Source organism: Leucoraja erinacea, chromosome 5 (assembly GCF_028641065.1).
Source record: "Leucoraja erinacea ecotype New England chromosome 5, Leri_hhj_1, whole genome shotgun sequence".
Taxonomy (NCBI): domain Eukaryota; kingdom Metazoa; phylum Chordata; class Chondrichthyes; order Rajiformes; family Rajidae; genus Leucoraja; species Leucoraja erinaceus.
In genome coordinates, this window is record NC_073381.1 from 45,287,076 (window position 1) to 45,306,114 (window position 19,039).

Consider the following 19,039-nt stretch of genomic DNA (forward strand, 5'->3'; position numbering starts at 1 on the left):
TGTGACGGAAATAGTAATAAACACCCAGACTGCCTTGAAAAATGTGATATTCTCAAGATAAGAACTTAAATATTATTATATTATATGCTGTAACTCCGTAACAGACAGGCAAAGAAATTATAATTTCTAGCAAAAGACCAAGTCTTAATGGAGAAGATCAGCTGCTAGCTGGTACATTGGCATATCATAATCAGTAGCATCATCATAATCCTCAGACTGCAACCAATAAGTAACTCTGTACATCTTGTTTTTCCTCCACTTTTCAATTTTGGCATTGTAAACTACATGTTTTTGCTCTTCAAACCACACATGACATGCTTCCCATTCAGACAGATTTTTTCCAAATGAGGTATACAAGTACAGGGTGTCCATTTTTAAGATCCCTCTTAGACTCGGGCATGACAGAGAAATTCACTTCAAGGTGAGCTCTAGCTATGCCAGGCTGGACATTTGGATTGACAATTTTGCATTTCTTCTTCGGAGGCATCTGAAAAATGTAAAGAGAAAACCACTGACTAGCATTAAGTAGAAACAAGTTTTTACTTGCATTTTGTTCAACAAAATGCCTAACACAAGTTAAACGTTAAAACAAAAAGTAAATACCCAACAAAAAATTCATAAAAATTCATTGTCATCAAATCAATTAAATTAATCTAAATTCAATTACTAGATCTAAGCATCTATCCCATTCTTAAGAAAAGGCTACAAATACAATTTTAAATAGCCGAAGTATCCAAATAACAAACTGATCCCATTCACACAAGAATTCACAATATAACATGATTTTTACATTTTTGTCATGAATTTCTATGCCGAACTGAATGTTTAATTCCCATAAATTTTACTCTGTTGGTTTATAACAGGCAAGGGCCATTTTACACAGACATGTGTTCAAAATCCACAAAACCACTCTCAAGATAATCAAAATCCTTATTTTTTGCACAATCATATCATAAGAACATCTAAATTATCTATATTTTTTGTAATTGTCTATCCATGATGAATATTTGCAAACTAAATATCTGACTAAAAACCATGTACTTTGGAAGTTCTTATGACATGATTGTGCAAAAAATAATGAATTTGATTATCTTGAGAGTGGATGTTTGTGGATTATGGTACAGATATCGGATTGTGGCTGCCGCCATGATTATGCTCACACTCACAGCCGGTAGGCAAGACATGGCCGATATCGGGGGCTAAATAACATATTTCGCATCATCAGATTAAAATAAAATTACACCAAAAACTAGATAAGATGTTAAATAAAAGTCCTACAGCACATACCTTTTGTTTTGTCCTGAACTTGCGAACCGTGATTTTGAAGGCGTTGAAGTTGGGCCCGACTTTCATCCAGAGATTCAATAGTCAAGCAACTTTTTTTTTTAAATCGCGAACGGGATGACAGAATGAAATGTCCTCATAAGCTTGTCGTATGAGGAAATCCCTCCCTGACAACCAATAAAAACCTGCCTTTTACTAACCCCCCCCCCCTTCCCCGCCCCTCCACAGCCTCTCGACTCGCACGCATCTACCAGTGGGCAGATCTAAGGTGCCACTGATGGCAGGAATATGTAATGACGCTACTTAGTTTTGAGATGCCATCCTTCCCTGAGCTTCTTATGAGGTTGCACTGTATGAGCTTGCACAGCTGCAAATATCTTCTTTCAAAGTGACCTCATTATTATATCTTCCTACTCCAACACAATTACAGAATAGAGGCTACTCAGAACACCGAGCCTGGACAACACCCTGCAAAGTAAAAAATGCCCATTAATGCTTTCCTCTGATCTTATATGCTGCAACTCACAATCAGGAGGAGACTATGAGAGCAGTGTTTCTCTTTTATTTAGGCAGAACTCTGACAGGTTAGCATGTCCAGTTTCTTTTCTACCCCTGATTACATTTCTCTCACCATCCTTCTCTGACTGACTACTGTAGCTAGTAGTGGGTCTATGTTTTTTTTCTGGACCTTATCTTATAATATTATGACTGTTGTTTCCTTGATGTTTGCAGAATGACTCATTTCCCAGAACAAGTACATCAGTGTTGCCTTCTCACTGAGCCAAAAATAAAGAAAGATCTGAACCAGAGCGCCTTATTTATTGCTATTCCAATTTATATTTGGACTAGACTAAGTGCGACCCATTGGGTCCGTGTCACACAGGAGGCTTGGTCCCCCAACGCAATATTCCACCACTCACCCAAAGCCCCTAACTGCACAGGCGCAACTCATTTCCCCTCATCCCTAGCACTCTCTCCCCCTCCTCTCCTTTCCCCTCTCCTCCTTCCCTCCTCAATCCGTCCATCGCCTCTCTCTCCCTCTCCTTTCCCCTACCCTCAGTTACTCCCTCCTTCCCTCCATAACTACTCTCCCCTCCCTAGCCCCCTCCATCCCCCACCTGCCCCACTCCTCACCTCCCCCGGCATATGGCGGGATGTGGGCATGGGGGGAGAGCTCCGTGAAAAGACGGGAGAAGAGCCATGGGGGAGAGGGGGATATCACGGTGGAGGGGCAGGAGCCAGCGAGGGGGATCAGAGGGGAAGGGGCTGGAGCTGCGGGGCGTTACGATGACGGTGCGTTTGGGACTCACAGCGGGCACTGGACGCACTTCTACGCGGGGATCAGACTTTCCGCTTTCCATTTGGCGACATCTCCGACTGCGCTTCCGGTCCCTCAGAAAATTGTGTCCGGTTGGAGACTTCCGCCGACCATCCGCAGCGTCCCTCAGCTCCAGTAAAGACGCGATGGCGCAGGAGGGGGTGGACCATCCCGGGGAGTGGCAGCAGAAGAGACCAATTTGCACGGTGCTGACTGGCAGGAGAGGAGATCGATCTGCGCATGTGCGGTTTTTATGATTTGTAAACCTCGCTAACTTTTACAATATACAGGTGCACAACCTTTTATCCGAAAGCCTTGGGACCAGACACTTGTCGGATTTCGGACATTTTTGGATTTCAGAATGGAAGATTTTTAGCGTAGATTAGGTAGGTAGCGCGGGCGGCTTGAAAAGTCTGGAGCAGCTGCCTCCTCCCCGGAGACCGGGAGAATCATTGCATAAATGTTAGTCAGTTAGTTTGGAGGGATTTTATGTGGTGGTGGTGGTGTAGGGGTGAAGGGGGAAACTTTAATTCTTAGTCCCCTACCTACCTGGTCGGCGACTCCCAACCTCGCGGAGCTGGGGGCTCCGTCCGGCCGCGGGCGGCGCCGGTTGGAGCTCCGACCCCGGCAACTCTACCCCTGGCTGCGCGGCTCCAAATCCAGCGACGCTCCGCGATGTTGTGTGTCGGCGGCCACAGCGCTCCGGAGCTTGCCGCACGGCGACCCGGTAAGGCATTGCCCGCACCCCGCTGGTATCCCAGCGCTGCGACGCCGCCGACTCCCGACATTCGCGGAGCTGGGGCGTCCGGCCGTGGGCCGCGCTGGATTTGGAGCGCCTCGCAGCCAGGGGTAGAGTTGTCGGGGTCGGAGCTACAACCGGCGCCGCCCACGGCCCCACCGGCCACAGCGCTGCGGAGCTTACTGCACAGCGACCCGGTAAGGCATTGACCGCTCCCCGCCTCTCCGACCAGGTAGGGGACTAAGAATTAAAGTTTACCCCTTCACCCCCCTTCACATAAAAGCCCTCCAAACTAACTGACTAACATTTAAGCAATGATTTACAGATGTTTAAGCGTCTCCCGGTCTCCAGGGAGGAGGCAGCCGCTACAGTAGTACAGACCTGGGTTGACCGTGGGTCGTTTTGGGTCAGGTTTGGCGCCAAACGCGAGCTTTGGTGCGCAGACGACATCTGGAAAAAATGGCCGGTTTTCGGAGCTTTTCGGTTTCTGGAACACCGGATAAAAGGTTGTGCACCTGTACTACCGATCGGAACTAAACATTTCAATTGCAGCACAGGATAATAGTGAGTGAGCTGACGAAAAATCGTAGTGCTATCACGTACCGTTTTTGTGCAAATAGAAAAAATGCCCAAACTGGAAGAGCACAAGATCAGAGTTTTATATCCAGGAATAGTTAGAACCCATTCCTGACCTTTTTTTAAAAACTAGGTCTCTGCTATTGCCATGCTGTTTCCTATTCTAGTGTGGATAACACATTCATGTACTTTCTTCCTCATTCATTTATTTAATAACTTTAATGCCTTTGAATTTCAGTTCATGTTGTATTTGTCAGCTAAGCACACCTTTATGACAAGCAGACCTCACTATATTATTTATGGATAATGAAACACTGAACTGAGTGCTTTCTATTGCTAAGCCAATTTTCAATTCAATTAACTAATTTCTCTTTCATTCCAAGAATCCTATTTATTTTAAGGCATTATATGTGATACTTTAGCAAATGACAACTTGAACCAATGTTTTTACAGTATAATCAATATTCAGAATAATGTAGTCATAGAACTAGTCAGCATGGAAACAGGCCTTTTGGCCCAACACATCCATGCAACCAAATTGCTTAACCGAGCTAGTCCCACTTGCCTGTATCTAGTCCATATCCCACTAGTCTGTGTCCAGCCCACATCCCTGCAACCTTTCTTGTTCATGTAGCTATTCAAGTGTCTTTTGAATATCTTAATTGTATTCATTTCTGCCACTTCCTTTGCCAGATTGTTCCATGGTACACGTCACCTTCTGTCTGAAAAGGAGACCCTCAAGTCCCTGTTAAATCTTTCCCTTCTTACTTTATACCCATGGCCTCTAATTTTGTACTTATCTGGCCTGGGTAAAGGACTGTGACTGTTCACCTTACATATGCCCCTCTTGATTTTATAAATTTCTTCCACAGCTTACTACAGAAAAAAATGATCCAGCCCATTCAGCCTCTCTTTATAACACAAACCTTCTAGACATGAAGATTTATTCATCATAAATCTTCTTTGTACCCTTTCCAGTTTAATTACATCCTTCTTACAGCAGGGTGATCATGACTCTTCACAGTACTCCAAATGCGACCTTACCAATGTCTATTCTCTCCTTAACAAGGAGCTTTAAGTGCATTTTCACAGTTATAAAATACTGTAAAGATCAAAACTGCCCAGCAGTTTGTAAACATTAAACGACTATCAGATTATCATCCATATCCACGAAGCACTCGACCCCCCCCTCCCGGGATGACCTGCAGTCGACTTAGGTAGAACCCTCGACTGCCATGGCCTGGACCGTTGCAAGGCTATCTTGGCCCGGCTCAGGAGCAGACCGACAGGGAAATCCTCCTCTCCCCTCCACCCCTCCACCTTCGTTTCCCCCCCACCACAGACTGGGTGACCAACGATTAGGAGCTTGGGCCTGAAATGCAGCCAAAACTTGAGAAGTAACCCCTTCAGATACCCAAACAGGGGTTGCAACCTCACACACTCCATTTTCACATGGAACATGGTCTCTTCCATGTTATAGAAATGACAGGCGGCTGGCAAGTACGTGAACCAACTTAAATAAGTATTACACAACACTGCTCTGTGCAACACGTATAGAGATACCTCCACTGGGGACCTTACCAATGTCATGTTCAGTGGTGCTGTGTTGGAGCTTCTTTCCTTTATCGTTGAGTTTTTCCCTGGTTACCCTCTTGTTTTTAATGTGCGCGGAAAAGGCCTTCAGATGTTCTTTAATCAGGCTTGAAGCGACTTTTCATGGCCCCTTTTGGCCCTTGTATTCAGCCATTTAAGTTATTTTCTAATCTGCATTTCACTTAGGTTTTTACCTACTTAATCCCAGTGTTCCATGTAGCCTTTCCTCATGATCAGGGCAATACTGCACAACAGTTACACAGCTGCACAGGGCAGCACAGTGGCGCAGAGGTGGAGTTGCTGCCTTATAGCACCAGAGATCTGGGCTTGATCCGGACCACTACCGGTGATGTCTGTATGGAGTTATCCCTATGACTGTGTGGATTTTCTCTGGATGCTCTAATTTCCTCTCACTCTCCAAAGACCTACAGGCTTCAGTAACAATTGTAAATTGTACCTAGTGTGTAGGATAGTGCTAGTGTACGGGGTAATTGCTGGTTGGCAAGGACTCTCAGCCAAAGTGCCTGTTTCTGCACTGTATCTCTAAAGTAAAGTAAAGAAAGAATTAGAAGTTGCCAAACAAGAAATACAAATGAATCAGCTGCAATTATTGCAGAAGGAAATCCACTTAAGGAAATCCACATTAGGCAGGAAATGGTGTTGGGTAGACTGGTGGGACTGAAGGCTGATAAATCCACAGGGCCTGATGGTCTGCATCCCAGGGTACTTAAGGAAGTGGCTCTAGAAATCGTGGATGCATTGGTGATAATTTTCCAATGTTCAATAGACTGAGGATCAGTTCCTGTGGATTGGAGGGAACTAATGTTATCCCACTTTTTAAGAAAGGCGGGAGAGAGGAAACGGGGAATTATAGACCAGTTAGCCTGACATCGGTGGTGGGGAAGATGCTGGAGTCAATTATAAAAGATGAAATAGCGGCACATTTGGATAGCAGTAACAGGAACGGTCCGAGTCAGCATGGATTTACGAAGGGGAAATCATGCTTGACTAATCTTCTGGAATTATTTGAGGATGTAACTAGGAAAATGGACAAGGTTGAGACAGTGGACTTTCAGAAAATATTTGATAAGGTCCCACATAGGAGATTAATGGGCAAAATTAGGGCACATGGTATTGGGGGTAGAGTGCTGACATGGATAGAAATTGGTTGACAGACAGGAAACAAAGAGTAGGGATTAATGAGTCCCTTTCAGAATGGCAGGCAGTCACTAGTGGGGTACCGCAAGGCTCGGTGCTGGGACCTCAGCTATTTACAATATACATCAATAATTTGGATGAAGGGATTCAAAGTAACATTAGCTAATTTGCAGATGACACAAAGCTGGGTGGCAGTGTGAACTGTGAGGAGGATGCTATGAGAATGCAGGGTGACTTGGAGGTTGGGGGAGTGGGCAGATGCATGGCAGATGAAGTTTAATGTGGGTGAATGTGAGGTTATCCATTTTGGTATAAAAAACAGGAAACAGGTTCCTGTGCCCCCACGCCCATAATTGAATGGTTAAATCATCCAAGTTCTGTTGGTTTTATTTTTGAGAGTTGGGGAATGTTGGAATGATTACTCTTGAGGGAATAGTTGATTTACGTATATATTTAATTATATCTTTTTGCTGGATCCTAACAATAGTTCTACTCTTGTACTTAACACAATTAATGGCTAAATGGGCTTTCCATCAGTGAAACCATAAACCAAAGGAGAGATGATTTAATATTTTAATTTAGAAGAGTTACAATAGCTCAACACTATTTCTCCATAGATTTTGAAAAAGCTCTTAGGTTTTATTATGTCCATAGTGAGGGCAAAAATAACAGCAATAATTTGAACCTTCAGATGAAAATCCGAATATCATAAACTGGCTGACCATGAATCCAATTACACCATGACATGTGGTTTCATTTTAGGAAGACGTTACTTAATTGGTAGTGTTGAATTGCTTAGTACTCAAAAGAAATTTAGTTGTGACACAGTAGATCCAACAAACAGTAGTATGGGAAGTGTCACAACTATTGATTTTTCATTCAGAGTACCCCACAATCATTTCCCAGCATTGTAATGTTTGAAATGTTGAACTGAATGTGATGCTAGTTTGCTGCTTCCGAGCTCCAGTATTGCAGGAAAAATGTTTTTGTTGTTAAGCAGAAGGCAGCACTTGAGTTTCTGGGATAATTTATTTGATTTCACTTTTCTCTTTGATAAGAAATATTTCTATCAGGTGAAATAATTTTAGGTCTATAAAACTCCAGCAATGCTATATAGTTTTAGGCTAAAATTACATTTTAGATTACATAGTTAGGTTCTAATGTGGAATTGCAAATTATTACCTCTTTGAGCATGTAAAGGTTGTTACCAAATGTGTCAACCTACAATTGCCAATGTATTCTCATGATAGCCATCAATAATATAATAATCCATTAGATTGGAAGCTATCAGGGGCATTTTCCATCATTGTGTGATGCTTGAAATCCGTATTTATTCTATTTCTACAGTTTTTCTCAATTTCACACTGAAATAAGCTATAATTTGAATGATTTTGTTAAATTATTGAACTTTCTTAATAGATATTTCTCTTGCATTCATTTTTGTTTCAGCAGTGCAATTTCACGGCTGGGTGACAGCATGCATATAAACCAAAAGTGGCTCAATATTGCTTTCAACGGATTAAGACAAGTACCAGTAAAAATATGTCGAGATAATTTTATGATAAGTAGAATGCGATAAATTAAGAGCTGCTGTATCATCAGCACTGATCAGTGGAAAGCTTGTTGGATCTCAATTATGTATGCTTCAAAGGATCATATTCAAATTAATGGAACATTATTATATCAAAATCTGCAACTAGAAGCATTACCATGTGAATTCACGTCAAGAAAGAGACTGAGAAGTATTAGAGAATAGCATATACACAAATTAAAAGATTGTAAGTTGCAGAATAAAGGAATGTTAAGGCGCATGTCTTTTATAATACAGAAACTGGGCAATGCAACATTACTAATTGTGGTGTCACAAACCAAATCAAATCCTAATTATGAAACAAGGGTTTAAGTCCATAATCTACAATTCCACATCTCAGTCATTTTGTTATGTTACATTGCCTTTCACCAGCTTGACATAACTAGTTAAGAATAGAAGACATACATTTGATTGAAACATGTTAAAAATCATGCATTTAGTGGATAGTTTCAGAGCTGTATAAAAGGTAGAGATTAATTTGTAACAAAAAAATGCTGTAAATGGTAAATATCTGAAATTAAAATAGAAAATGCAGGAAAAATTCTGAGTGGATTAGACAATGCCGATGGTAAAAGAAACAATATAGATAATCAGATATTTTTGCAAACCTGGAACTGTTATAGTCGTAACTGGTTTTAATCGAACTGAAAAGGAAAAATGGGAAGAAAGAATAGAACAAATATGAAAGTATGGAGACCAAAAATGATTACATAATAAAAGAGATGATACATGGTAAAAGATGATGCAGAAGTAATGGGAAAAGTGAAGAACAAATATATCAAGGATCTAAATTATTACCATGATCAGTAAAAATGGGAGCCCTGGCTGTGACCAGCAAATGTCAAAGCCACCATTGAATCCCAAATGCTATGAAGTTGCCAAGATGAGGCGATGTTTGCAAATGTATCATACAAATGTAGACCATTCTGTGATTGTCAATCAAAACATTTTACAGGTAGCATCTCTGAAGAATATGGATAGGTGGCGATTTGGGTCAGGACCTTCTTGAGACTGATTGTAGTAAGTGTGAGAATGCTGGAAGAGAGGTGCGGCAGGAAGAGGCCTGGCAAGTGATAGGTAGTTGCAGGTGAGAGGAGGAGTTTGATTGGCATATGGTTGGATAAATGCCAGAGCGGGAAAAAAAGGTTAGTGAGATATGAAGAAAGATGCATTAACTATAAAAGCAGAGGAAGGAATATAACAGGAAGTGGACAGGACAAGGGGAAATGTAGAAATGGATACGCATCCAGGTGGGGCACAAGGAAGGGGGGGGGAATGGTGGGTGTTGTTCGTAGGTTTGTTACCTAAAATAGAGAATTCAATATTCATACCCATCGGTTGTAAGTTACCCAAGTGGAATATGTGGTGCTGTTCTTAAAACTTATGACCTCACACTGGCAACAGAGGGAATCCCAAGTCAGTATGGGAATGGGAAGGGGACTTAAAATGGTTAGCAACCCGGTGATCTAGCAACCTATGGCAGTCTGAGTACAAAGTTCGGTGAAAAGGTCACCAAGTCAACGTTTGGTATCACCGATGTAAATGAAGCCACATTGGGGACACTGAATCCATAGATTGTGGGGTGAAAGGCAAGGACCAGGAGAACTGGTCTGAGGGGAGGGGGAGCAAGTGCTGAACTACGGGATACAGAGGACCCTCAGATCAATATTACAGTTAATTGTTCTGTAAAAGCTGAAACTCAGTTCAATGGTTCAATGGTCCTTTATTGTCACGTGTACCGAGAAACAGTAAAATTACCTATGGAACCATGGCTAGCACTATCGTCCTTGCCTTACATTTTTGAGAAGGTGGCAAGAAGCCAGTTTCTTTCGTCCTCACAGTCTGTGTGGCAAAAGTATTCTTGCTACAGTTTAACCAGTAATGAGAAATCATTGTTGCATCTGTAAGTAAATCCAGTGAATGAGTTGGACGGAACATGCTTCGAACTGGTAGTTGGTGCTTTTCCTATGCATCTGTTGCCCTTGTACTTCTAAATGATAGGGATCGCAGGTTTATTGAAGATGCTGGAGAGTTTTTGTCGGGCATCGTCTAGATGGTTTCTGCAGCCACGATGTGGAAGTGGTGAAGAAAGTGAATGCTTCAGGAGCCAAGCAGGTTCATTTAAACAGAGAGTTTGTGAGTTCGAGTTTCCTCGGAGGTATTAAGATTCAAGTTCATATTCTATCACATTCATCATTTTCCATTTAACTAACAGTCAGGAATCACAGGATCCACATCCTGTTCAGTAAGCAAAAGTATTTATATGGCTGGTCTGGTTTAAGCTTCTTGTCAGATTAATTACAGAGTATTTTATTGATATGAATATTCCCCAAATCATATAGTTTGCATGCCATATTTGTAGATTGGCTATTTCATACTAGCTTACGCTAGTTAGAAACGAATAGCAACTCGAAGATGTGATGACTGCAGACCCTTGCTGTATGTAGATTTAATAAATATGTGGTGTATCTTGACGTTGAAAGATTTGTGCATGGAAATGAAGACAATGCAATAATAACACCCCTAGTTCTGATCTTGGAGGAAAGTTCATGAGTACTCAAGAAGCAGATGAGATAACTGTCATAAAATAACTCTATTTAGATACAGTGCCCTCCATAATGTTTGGGACAAAGACCCATCATTTATTTATTTGCCTCTGTACTCCACAACTTGAGATTTGTAATAGAAAAAAAATCATATGTGGTTAAAGTGCACATTGTCAGATTTTATTAAAGGGTATTTTTATACATTTTGGTTTCACCATGTAGAAATTACAGCTGCATTTATACATAGCCCCCCCCCCCCCCCCCCCCCTTAATATCAAGGCACCATAATGTTTGGGCCACATGGCTTCACAGGTGTTTGTAATTGCTCAGACGTGTTTAAAAGCCTCCTTAATGCAGGTATAAGAGAGCTCTCAGCACCTAGTTTTCCTCCACCTTTGGAAACTTTTATTGCTGTTTATCATCACGAGGACCAAGGTTGTGCCAATGAAAGTCAAAGAAGCCACTATGAGACTTAGAAACAAGAATAAAACTGTTAGCGACATCAGCCAAACAAGCTTACCAAAATCAACTGGATTTTTAATTGAGGAATCAATAGATAATAGACAATAGAATCGTTGGGACTAATCTCTTAATGCCTGAAAGGAGGGAGAGTATACCATTATTAAAGCACAGATGACATGAAGGATAAAATTGGACAAATGTTTAGGAGACTAAAGGGCCTGTCTCACTTAGGCGACTTTTTAGGCGAGTGCAGGAGACTCTGCGCTCGCCAAAAATTGGTCGTCATGGAGAAAATCGATACTTTTGTAGTCGTAGGTGCAGTTGTAGTGGGGTCACCATGTAGTTGTAGATGGTCGAGGTAGTCATGGGTAGTTTTAGTGAATCGCCTTTGCTGACCGGGCATTTTTATTGGCTCATTGGCGGAAAAAGCACGAGTTTTCAGAACCAAGGAGAACCGACCGGTAATGTTAAATGCCCGCCAAACTTCACAGCTGTGTATCTCTGGCTTATTAAAAGTTGTCTGGCTTCTTAAAAGTATCTCCTCCCTTCTCCTCCCTTCTCCCCCCACCCCCCCCTCCCCTCCCCTCTATTAAAGGACTTACCGTACACTGTGCTTACTGTCTTAACCCTCCTGTTCATCGCGGTGTATGTCTGTATCACCTTGGCTTTGCACCATGTGAACTTCAGATAGCGCTCCCCCCTCCCGCTTTCCCTGGCCCCCGTCTTTGCGATGTGTTTTTGTGTGTGTGTGCTCCACTATGACAGTTGCGTTCCAGTTCCCAGTTTTTCAGGCTAGTGCCGCAAACTTTACACTCGCCGGCAGTCCGCTGAAAAATCGCCTAAGTGGGACAGGCCCTTTAAAGATAATCTCATCAAAAGAACATTACTTCAAGTACAATAGGAGAGAATTAAATATTAATAATAATAATAATAATAACTTTATTTGTTAAGCACCTTAAAAACAACCAAAGCTGACCAAAGTGCTGTACAGAAAAAAGAAAACAAGCAAGACATCATAAAACAGGCAGAACAACAGAACATACAACTAACACGAGGCGCATAAATTACATACAAAAATCCAAACAATAAATTAAAAAACATAAAACACAAGTACAAACAACGCAGCAAAACCAAGCAAATAAAGTTAATAAACAATTCGACACCTCACTGGTCTACAAAGGCCATGGAGAATAGATATGTCTTCAGGAGTGATTTAAAAACAGCTAGAGAAGGGGCCTGTTTAACGTGCAGAGGCAATTCATTCCACAATCTCGGAGCCGACACAGCAAAGGCACGGTCCCCTCTGAGCTTCCGCTTAGTCTTTGGCTCAATCAGGAGCAGCTGATCATCTGACCTGAGAGAGCGGGAGGGCGAATAAGGGTGAAGAAGCTCAGATAGGTAGGACGGGGCAAGACCACTTAGGGATTTAAAAGTAAATAAAATAATTTTAAAACGAATCCTATACTGAATAGGCAGCCAGTGGAGAGAGGCCAAAAGGTGAGAAACATGATCATGCTTTCGTGTGCCTGTCAAGAGACGAACAGCTGCATTCTGTACCATCTGGAGACGGGCGATGGAGGACCGACTAACCCCCAGATACAGTGCATTGCAGTAATCCAGCCGGGTGGTAACAAAGGCATGGATTACCGTCTCAAAGTGCTTCCTTGACAAAATCGGCTTTATTTTTGCCAGCTGCCTCAGATGGAAAAAACCAGATTTAACAACAGCCCTTACCTGACAGTCAAATCTAAGCTCAGGGTCCCCTTTAATCCCCAGGTTCGTGATGTTAGGTTTGAGATATGCAGACAAAGAGCCTAGATCAACTAGATTAACACAAAATAAAAGCAGCCTATGTTTAAAATCTCAAGTAGAATATTTATTTATCCTTTCTCTCTTTTGTTGTGTGACTGAGAAGAAGATTTGACTGAAAAAAAGGAAAGTAAAGCTTGTTGAAACTTTACTGAATACTCTAAAATTGGGTTGTAAGTCCTTGTGCATTTCATCTTTAATATGTTTCTGCTAGCTAATTTGAAAATCATGCTTAAATAATATGAATATAATTTTTACACAAAGGTATTTTGTTTTGAATTTCAATTGGCTAGCATGAACTTGGGATTTTTTTTCTTAAAATGCAGCCTTTAAAATTCTTCAGTTTAATAAAAAAGTATTCCAATATAAGGAGGCAATGATATACTAGTATATTATACTGCTATTTTGATGATATTGTGTGTACGAGAACATTATTTGAGTGATAGATGTGTCTCACATTTTTTTCTTTTGATTCTAGATACTATCACTACTTATACAGCTATTATTTGCCAGCCAGTCTTCACAACATGATAGATCAGATGTCCAACTGTGAAGATATCCTCATGAATTTTCTGGTTTCGGCTATCACTAAACTTCCTCCAATTAAAGTCACACAGAAAAAGCAGTATAAAGAAACAATGATGCAGCAGGTAGGCGTAATATGCTGATCAAATCTCTCATCATATAATATATTTTTATTTATCTTTAAATGAAAACATTGATGTACTGCTGCATAAAGCAGATGGCAACTTAGAAAACAACATAATTCTTAAGGATAGTCCAGAAGGACTGTGTTTCAAGAAAACTGAAAAACGGTTGAACTCAAATTTATTATGTTGAACCACAGATTCTTTTAGTGATTAGGAATACATTCAATATTATAATTAATTGTTCCATGAAAACTGAAGCGCAGTGACTTATGGAACCTCATGGTCTCAAAGAGATGCTTTCGAACCTGAATCTGTGATGTTTTAAGCCATTTAGAGTGTTAGCCATAAACAGTAGAATACAAGAAAGTGTAGTGTTTAGCAAATGTTGACTCACTCATTTATAAAATGGAAAATTAATTGATTGATTAAAAAAAAAAAGTATTTCTGGTGCAATATGTCCCAATATTTATTTTGTGGCACATTTCCCGACAGTGCCTAACAGCCATGGTTGGAAAGCTACTTGAGAGTATCCTGAAGGATAAGATCTACATGCATTTAGATCGGGTGTCGGCAACCTTGATCTGCATAGGGGCCAGGACGCATGTCTGTGAGTGGTTAGCGGGCCACATCTATCACGTGTCCACATGGATCACGCCCTCACCCCGCCCCAGATGTCAGGCATCAAATCACGTGTTCACAGAAGGTGCGAGGCCATGCCCGCGGCTTTACTCCATGCCCTCGACTGCACACGGCAGGCCGGATGATTACGGGAAAATAAATCCGCCTGCGGGCTGGATGATTTTGGGTTATGGGCCGCTGTCAGCCCGTGGGCTGTGGGAGAGTTGGGAAGAGGAGGGGAAGGAGGGAGAATGCAAGGTCTACCTGAAATTGGAGAAGTCAATGTTCATACGGCTGGGGTGTAAACAAGGACAGTCTGACTAGTCGGAGAACTGGGAAGGGGGGAGGGAGGATGGAGCGAGAGGGAAGGCAAGGGTTACCTGAAGTTAGAGAAGTCAATATTCATATTGCTGGGGTGTAAACTGCCCAAGCGGAATATAAGGTGGTATTCCTCCAATTTGCGCTGGGCCTCACTCTGACAATGGAGGAGGCCCAGGACAGAAAGATCAGTGTGGGAATGGAAGGGGAGTTAACATGTTTAGCAACTGGGAGATTAGGTAGGTTTGGGTGGACTGAGCGGAGGTGTTCAGCGAAACGATCGGCGAGCCTGCACTTGGTCTCACTGATATATACCTGAAATTGCGGATACAGTAAATGAGGTTGGAGGAGGTACAAGTGAACCTCTAGATAGGTGGGATTAGTATCAAGTTAGACGGCATTGGCAAGTTGGGCCGAAAGGCTTGTTTCCATGTTGTATGAATCTATGTCTTTCTATGTATATTGCCAATTAACATTTTAAGCCAAAAATAATTTGATTTGAGATGTGATTATACTATTTTAAAATGCTGTTGTTTTTTTTGTATTATCATAAATTTAAAAAAAAAAGATTAAATTTAAGAAAGACTTTAATGGAGAAAAGTTGACAGCAACTTGTAGCTCTGAAGCAGTTCTCTCATGCACTTTAATTATAAAAAAGATAGAATGTACCATTGTCGGCGCCAAAACGTGGCGACCCTTGTGCACTGCCTAGGTGAGGTCTGCTATATGATTTTACTTCGGAGTCACGTGAGTGATTCCGTGAAGAACCCGTTCAGCACGCATGCGTGACATTACGTCCAGCAGAGCAACAGCGGCACAGCGGGAGTCGGGCTCTCCCGCTATGTAGGTGAAAGAACGTCAGTTTCCTTTCACAGGGAGCCTTCTGCTGTCCGGCAGAGAAGAAAGGCTCTGCAACAAACCTGTCCCCCGCTCGACTCCACGGAGGAGCGTCCATCTGCGGGGGCAGCAACGGAACAGACCTGTCCCCGCTCGACTCCACGGAGGAGCGTTTTCCATCGGGAGTATGCAAGGGGTGCAGGAACAGGAAGAGCTGCTAGGTGTGGTGGACAGCTACGTGGAAACCCCACGTACAGGAGGCCGTTAAAAGCCTAACGACAGCCATCACATCGTTTTTTTTCTCCTCGTTCCATGGACAAATACGGAGAGACCACAACCTTCGTAAACAAGTCATAAGACCTGCCATAAAATCCTACATTGTAGGGTTGTGCATACCCCAGCCACTGAGCCAGACCCACTGCTGTTTGGGGAAAAAACCCCACAAAGCATATGAAGGACATGCAAGAGGTTTTACAAAACTTTCGGCTCATGAGGCAGGGCCGGTACGAGTAACCAAAAACAGTAATTCCTAAGCAGCAGCACCCTATCGCATCCATCAGTCAACGTCTACCATATCGGACTGATGAAAGCTCGGGGTCCGCATCTATTACCGAAAGTCTTCTTTAGACCAGGGCCCAGAGCGGACCCCATGGAAAATGTGCCACCCCCCAACGTCACCGCCACGTCAGGCGGCGTGCAACACTAGTTGGACCGGCAGGAAACAGAAGAATACCCATAACCATGGAGGTAGGTGGGTCTGGGTCCTACCAGTATATAGAGTAATACTACCACATGGGAGTCTATCACGAGCGATCAGTATATACTCAATGGCATTAGTGAATACAATTCATACCAGAAAAATTGCCACCAGGTCAACATACGCCCCAGAGGGTATTTTTCCCCTCTCCATTAAAGAAACAAGAGGGACAAGCTGAACTGGTGAGAATAATTACAAAGGGTATCATGGGAAAACCTGAACCCTTGCAATTCGTATCAAATATATTCACTAAACCCAAAAAAGATGATGGATGTCGCATCATTATTGATTTAACCACTAAATATGTTTGTTATGTATATACATTTCAAAATTGTTAGTGCCAAACAACTAAATTCCAAAGGATACTTCATGGCAAGCATTCATCTTAAAGATGTTTACTATTTAGTACCATTCACTAGGATCATCACAGATACCGGAAATTTACCTGGATGGGGCAGCTATAGCAGTTTAAAGCGTTACCCAATGGGCTCACATCAGCCCAAGAGTGTCACCCAGACACTAAAACCAGCTCTGGCAATATTCAGAAGACAAAAACATATTGTCATGGCATATCTTGGTGATATCCTAAATGGTAGGCAAGACCATGAATTTGACTTTGTTAGCTGTTTAGCTACCAAACAGTTATTCGAAGCCCTGGGGTTGTCTTACATCCAGATAAATCTAAGTTGAAGCCATCCACTATCATGGACTACTTGGGCTTCATAATTAATTCAGTCTACATGACTATAACATTGCCAAGAGCCAACATAGTTGAATTAGCACAATCATGCAACAATTTAATGGTCAACAAACTACCAACCACTCGACAAGTAACAAGAGTAATTGGGAAAATGGTAGCAGCATTTCCGGCTACATAATTCGGACCTTTGTACCAAAAACGACATACAGGTCATTATGGTCGTTTCATGAAGTTACCCACTGAAGTAATATCAGAACTACAGTGGTGGGCAAAAAACGTTTGACATAGTTTCAGCCTATTATCATCACTAACCCTACTTCAGTTATCCAAACAGATGCCAGTGCTCAAGACTGGGGAGCAACTAACTCTATATCCAGCACAAGTAGTAGATGGACTAACCCAGAATCATCGTTACCACTTACACTGGGCATTAATTATCTAGAGATGTTGGGTGACTTTTATGGTTTAAAAGCATATGCATAAATATGCATCACTTGCATGTATGGTTATAAATAGATAATACTACGGTGGTGGCCTACATTAACCATATGGGCGGCATAAAATCGGTATCATGCGACAAGTTGGTCAACACAATTTGGCAATGGTGTGTCCAAAGACATATTTGGCTATCAGTAACTTACCTGCCAGGTAAGCTAAATACAGTGGCAGACACCAGGTCACGTAAATTTAATGACAACATCGAATGGATGTTAAAACCCCCAAAAATTTTTTCACAAAAGGTATCAAGCAATATGGCACGCCAGATATCGATTTATTTGCATCGAGGCTAAATCACCAGGTACCTATGTAAGTCGCTTGGGAACCAGACCCTGAGGCAGCAGCGGTAGATGCGTTCGCGCTGGATTGGGGAAATTCTTCTTCTATGCATTTCCTCCCTTCTGCCTCATCAGTCGGGGACTATGCACAGTACAAATGGACTCTGCTTCAGGTATTTTGATAGTACCTGACTGGCCTACACAGCCATGATTCCCAATACTCCATGATTGTTGAACTCCATGATGGTTCCCAATACTCCATGATTGTTGAACTCCATGATGGTTCCCAATACTCCATGATAGTACCCGCCTGGCCTACACTCCATGGTTGTTGAAACTCCGATGGTATTCCCCAGTGACCCAGAGTTGTTAACACCCAGTGTCGGGCACAAGCCACCCGTGTCATGAAAAAATCAAACTCCTGGTTGCAGATTCTGCACAAACCACTTCTGGGACTGGGATTATAATAACAAACCGTCGACACCATGTCAGCATCCCTCCGAACATCCACTGAAAAACAGCACTTGTCCAGCATCAAAAAATGGGAGAAGTACTGCTTGGGTACAGGGACCACCTATTCAACCGCTACAGTTACCAACGTACTGGAATTCCTGGTGAACCTTCACCATGGAGAAGGACTTCAGCTACAGAGCCATCAACACAGCTAGAATTGCCCTGCCTGTCTATTTCAAAACCAGCTCCAGGACAACAGGCCATGGGGTCCCACCAGCTGGTGGTCAAACTAATGAAGGGTATTTACAACTCTAAACCCCTAGACCAAGGTACACCCATATATGGGATGTCAGTGTGGTGCTGACATACCTCAGGGGATGGCCACCTGCCAGATCCCTCAACCTGGAACCATCTATGCGCAAAACACTCATGTTGATGGCACTTGTAGCTGCACAGAGGGTCCAGTCACAACACCTATTGCGACTGGACACCATGCTCACAGCTCCAGACTAGATCTCTGTCGTTGTCCAGGGAATGATCAAACAGGGCAGACCAGGAACACCAAATCCAGTCGTGGAATTCCGGGCTTACCCGCCAGAAACACGGTTATGTGCCATGACCCTATTATCCTACATAGACACAACCAAAATATTCGAGGGAGATGAAAAGCCTTGTGGGTCAGTCATAAAAAACCTTATGGTCGGGTGACGAGCCATTTCGGGATGGCTCAAGCAGGTGCTAAAAGCTGCTGGGATAAAAACTAACATGTACAAAGTTCATTCCACCAGGGCAGCATCCACGTCGATGGCTAAAAGAATGGACATGCCTATAAACCACATCCTAGCTACAGCAGG

The 19,039-nt window shown here is 42.4% G+C and overlaps 1 protein-coding gene across 1 annotated transcript in view; it reads left to right on the plus strand.

Moving 5' to 3' along the window:
- LOC129697178 (exostosin-1-like) overlaps positions 1 to 19,039 on the plus strand; it is a 321,873-nt gene that overhangs the window by 281,887 nt on the left and 20,947 nt on the right. The window contains 1 exon segment of the mRNA XM_055635487.1: positions 13,555 to 13,726. Within this exon segment, the coding sequence (XP_055491462.1) occupies positions 13,555 to 13,726 (172 nt within the window).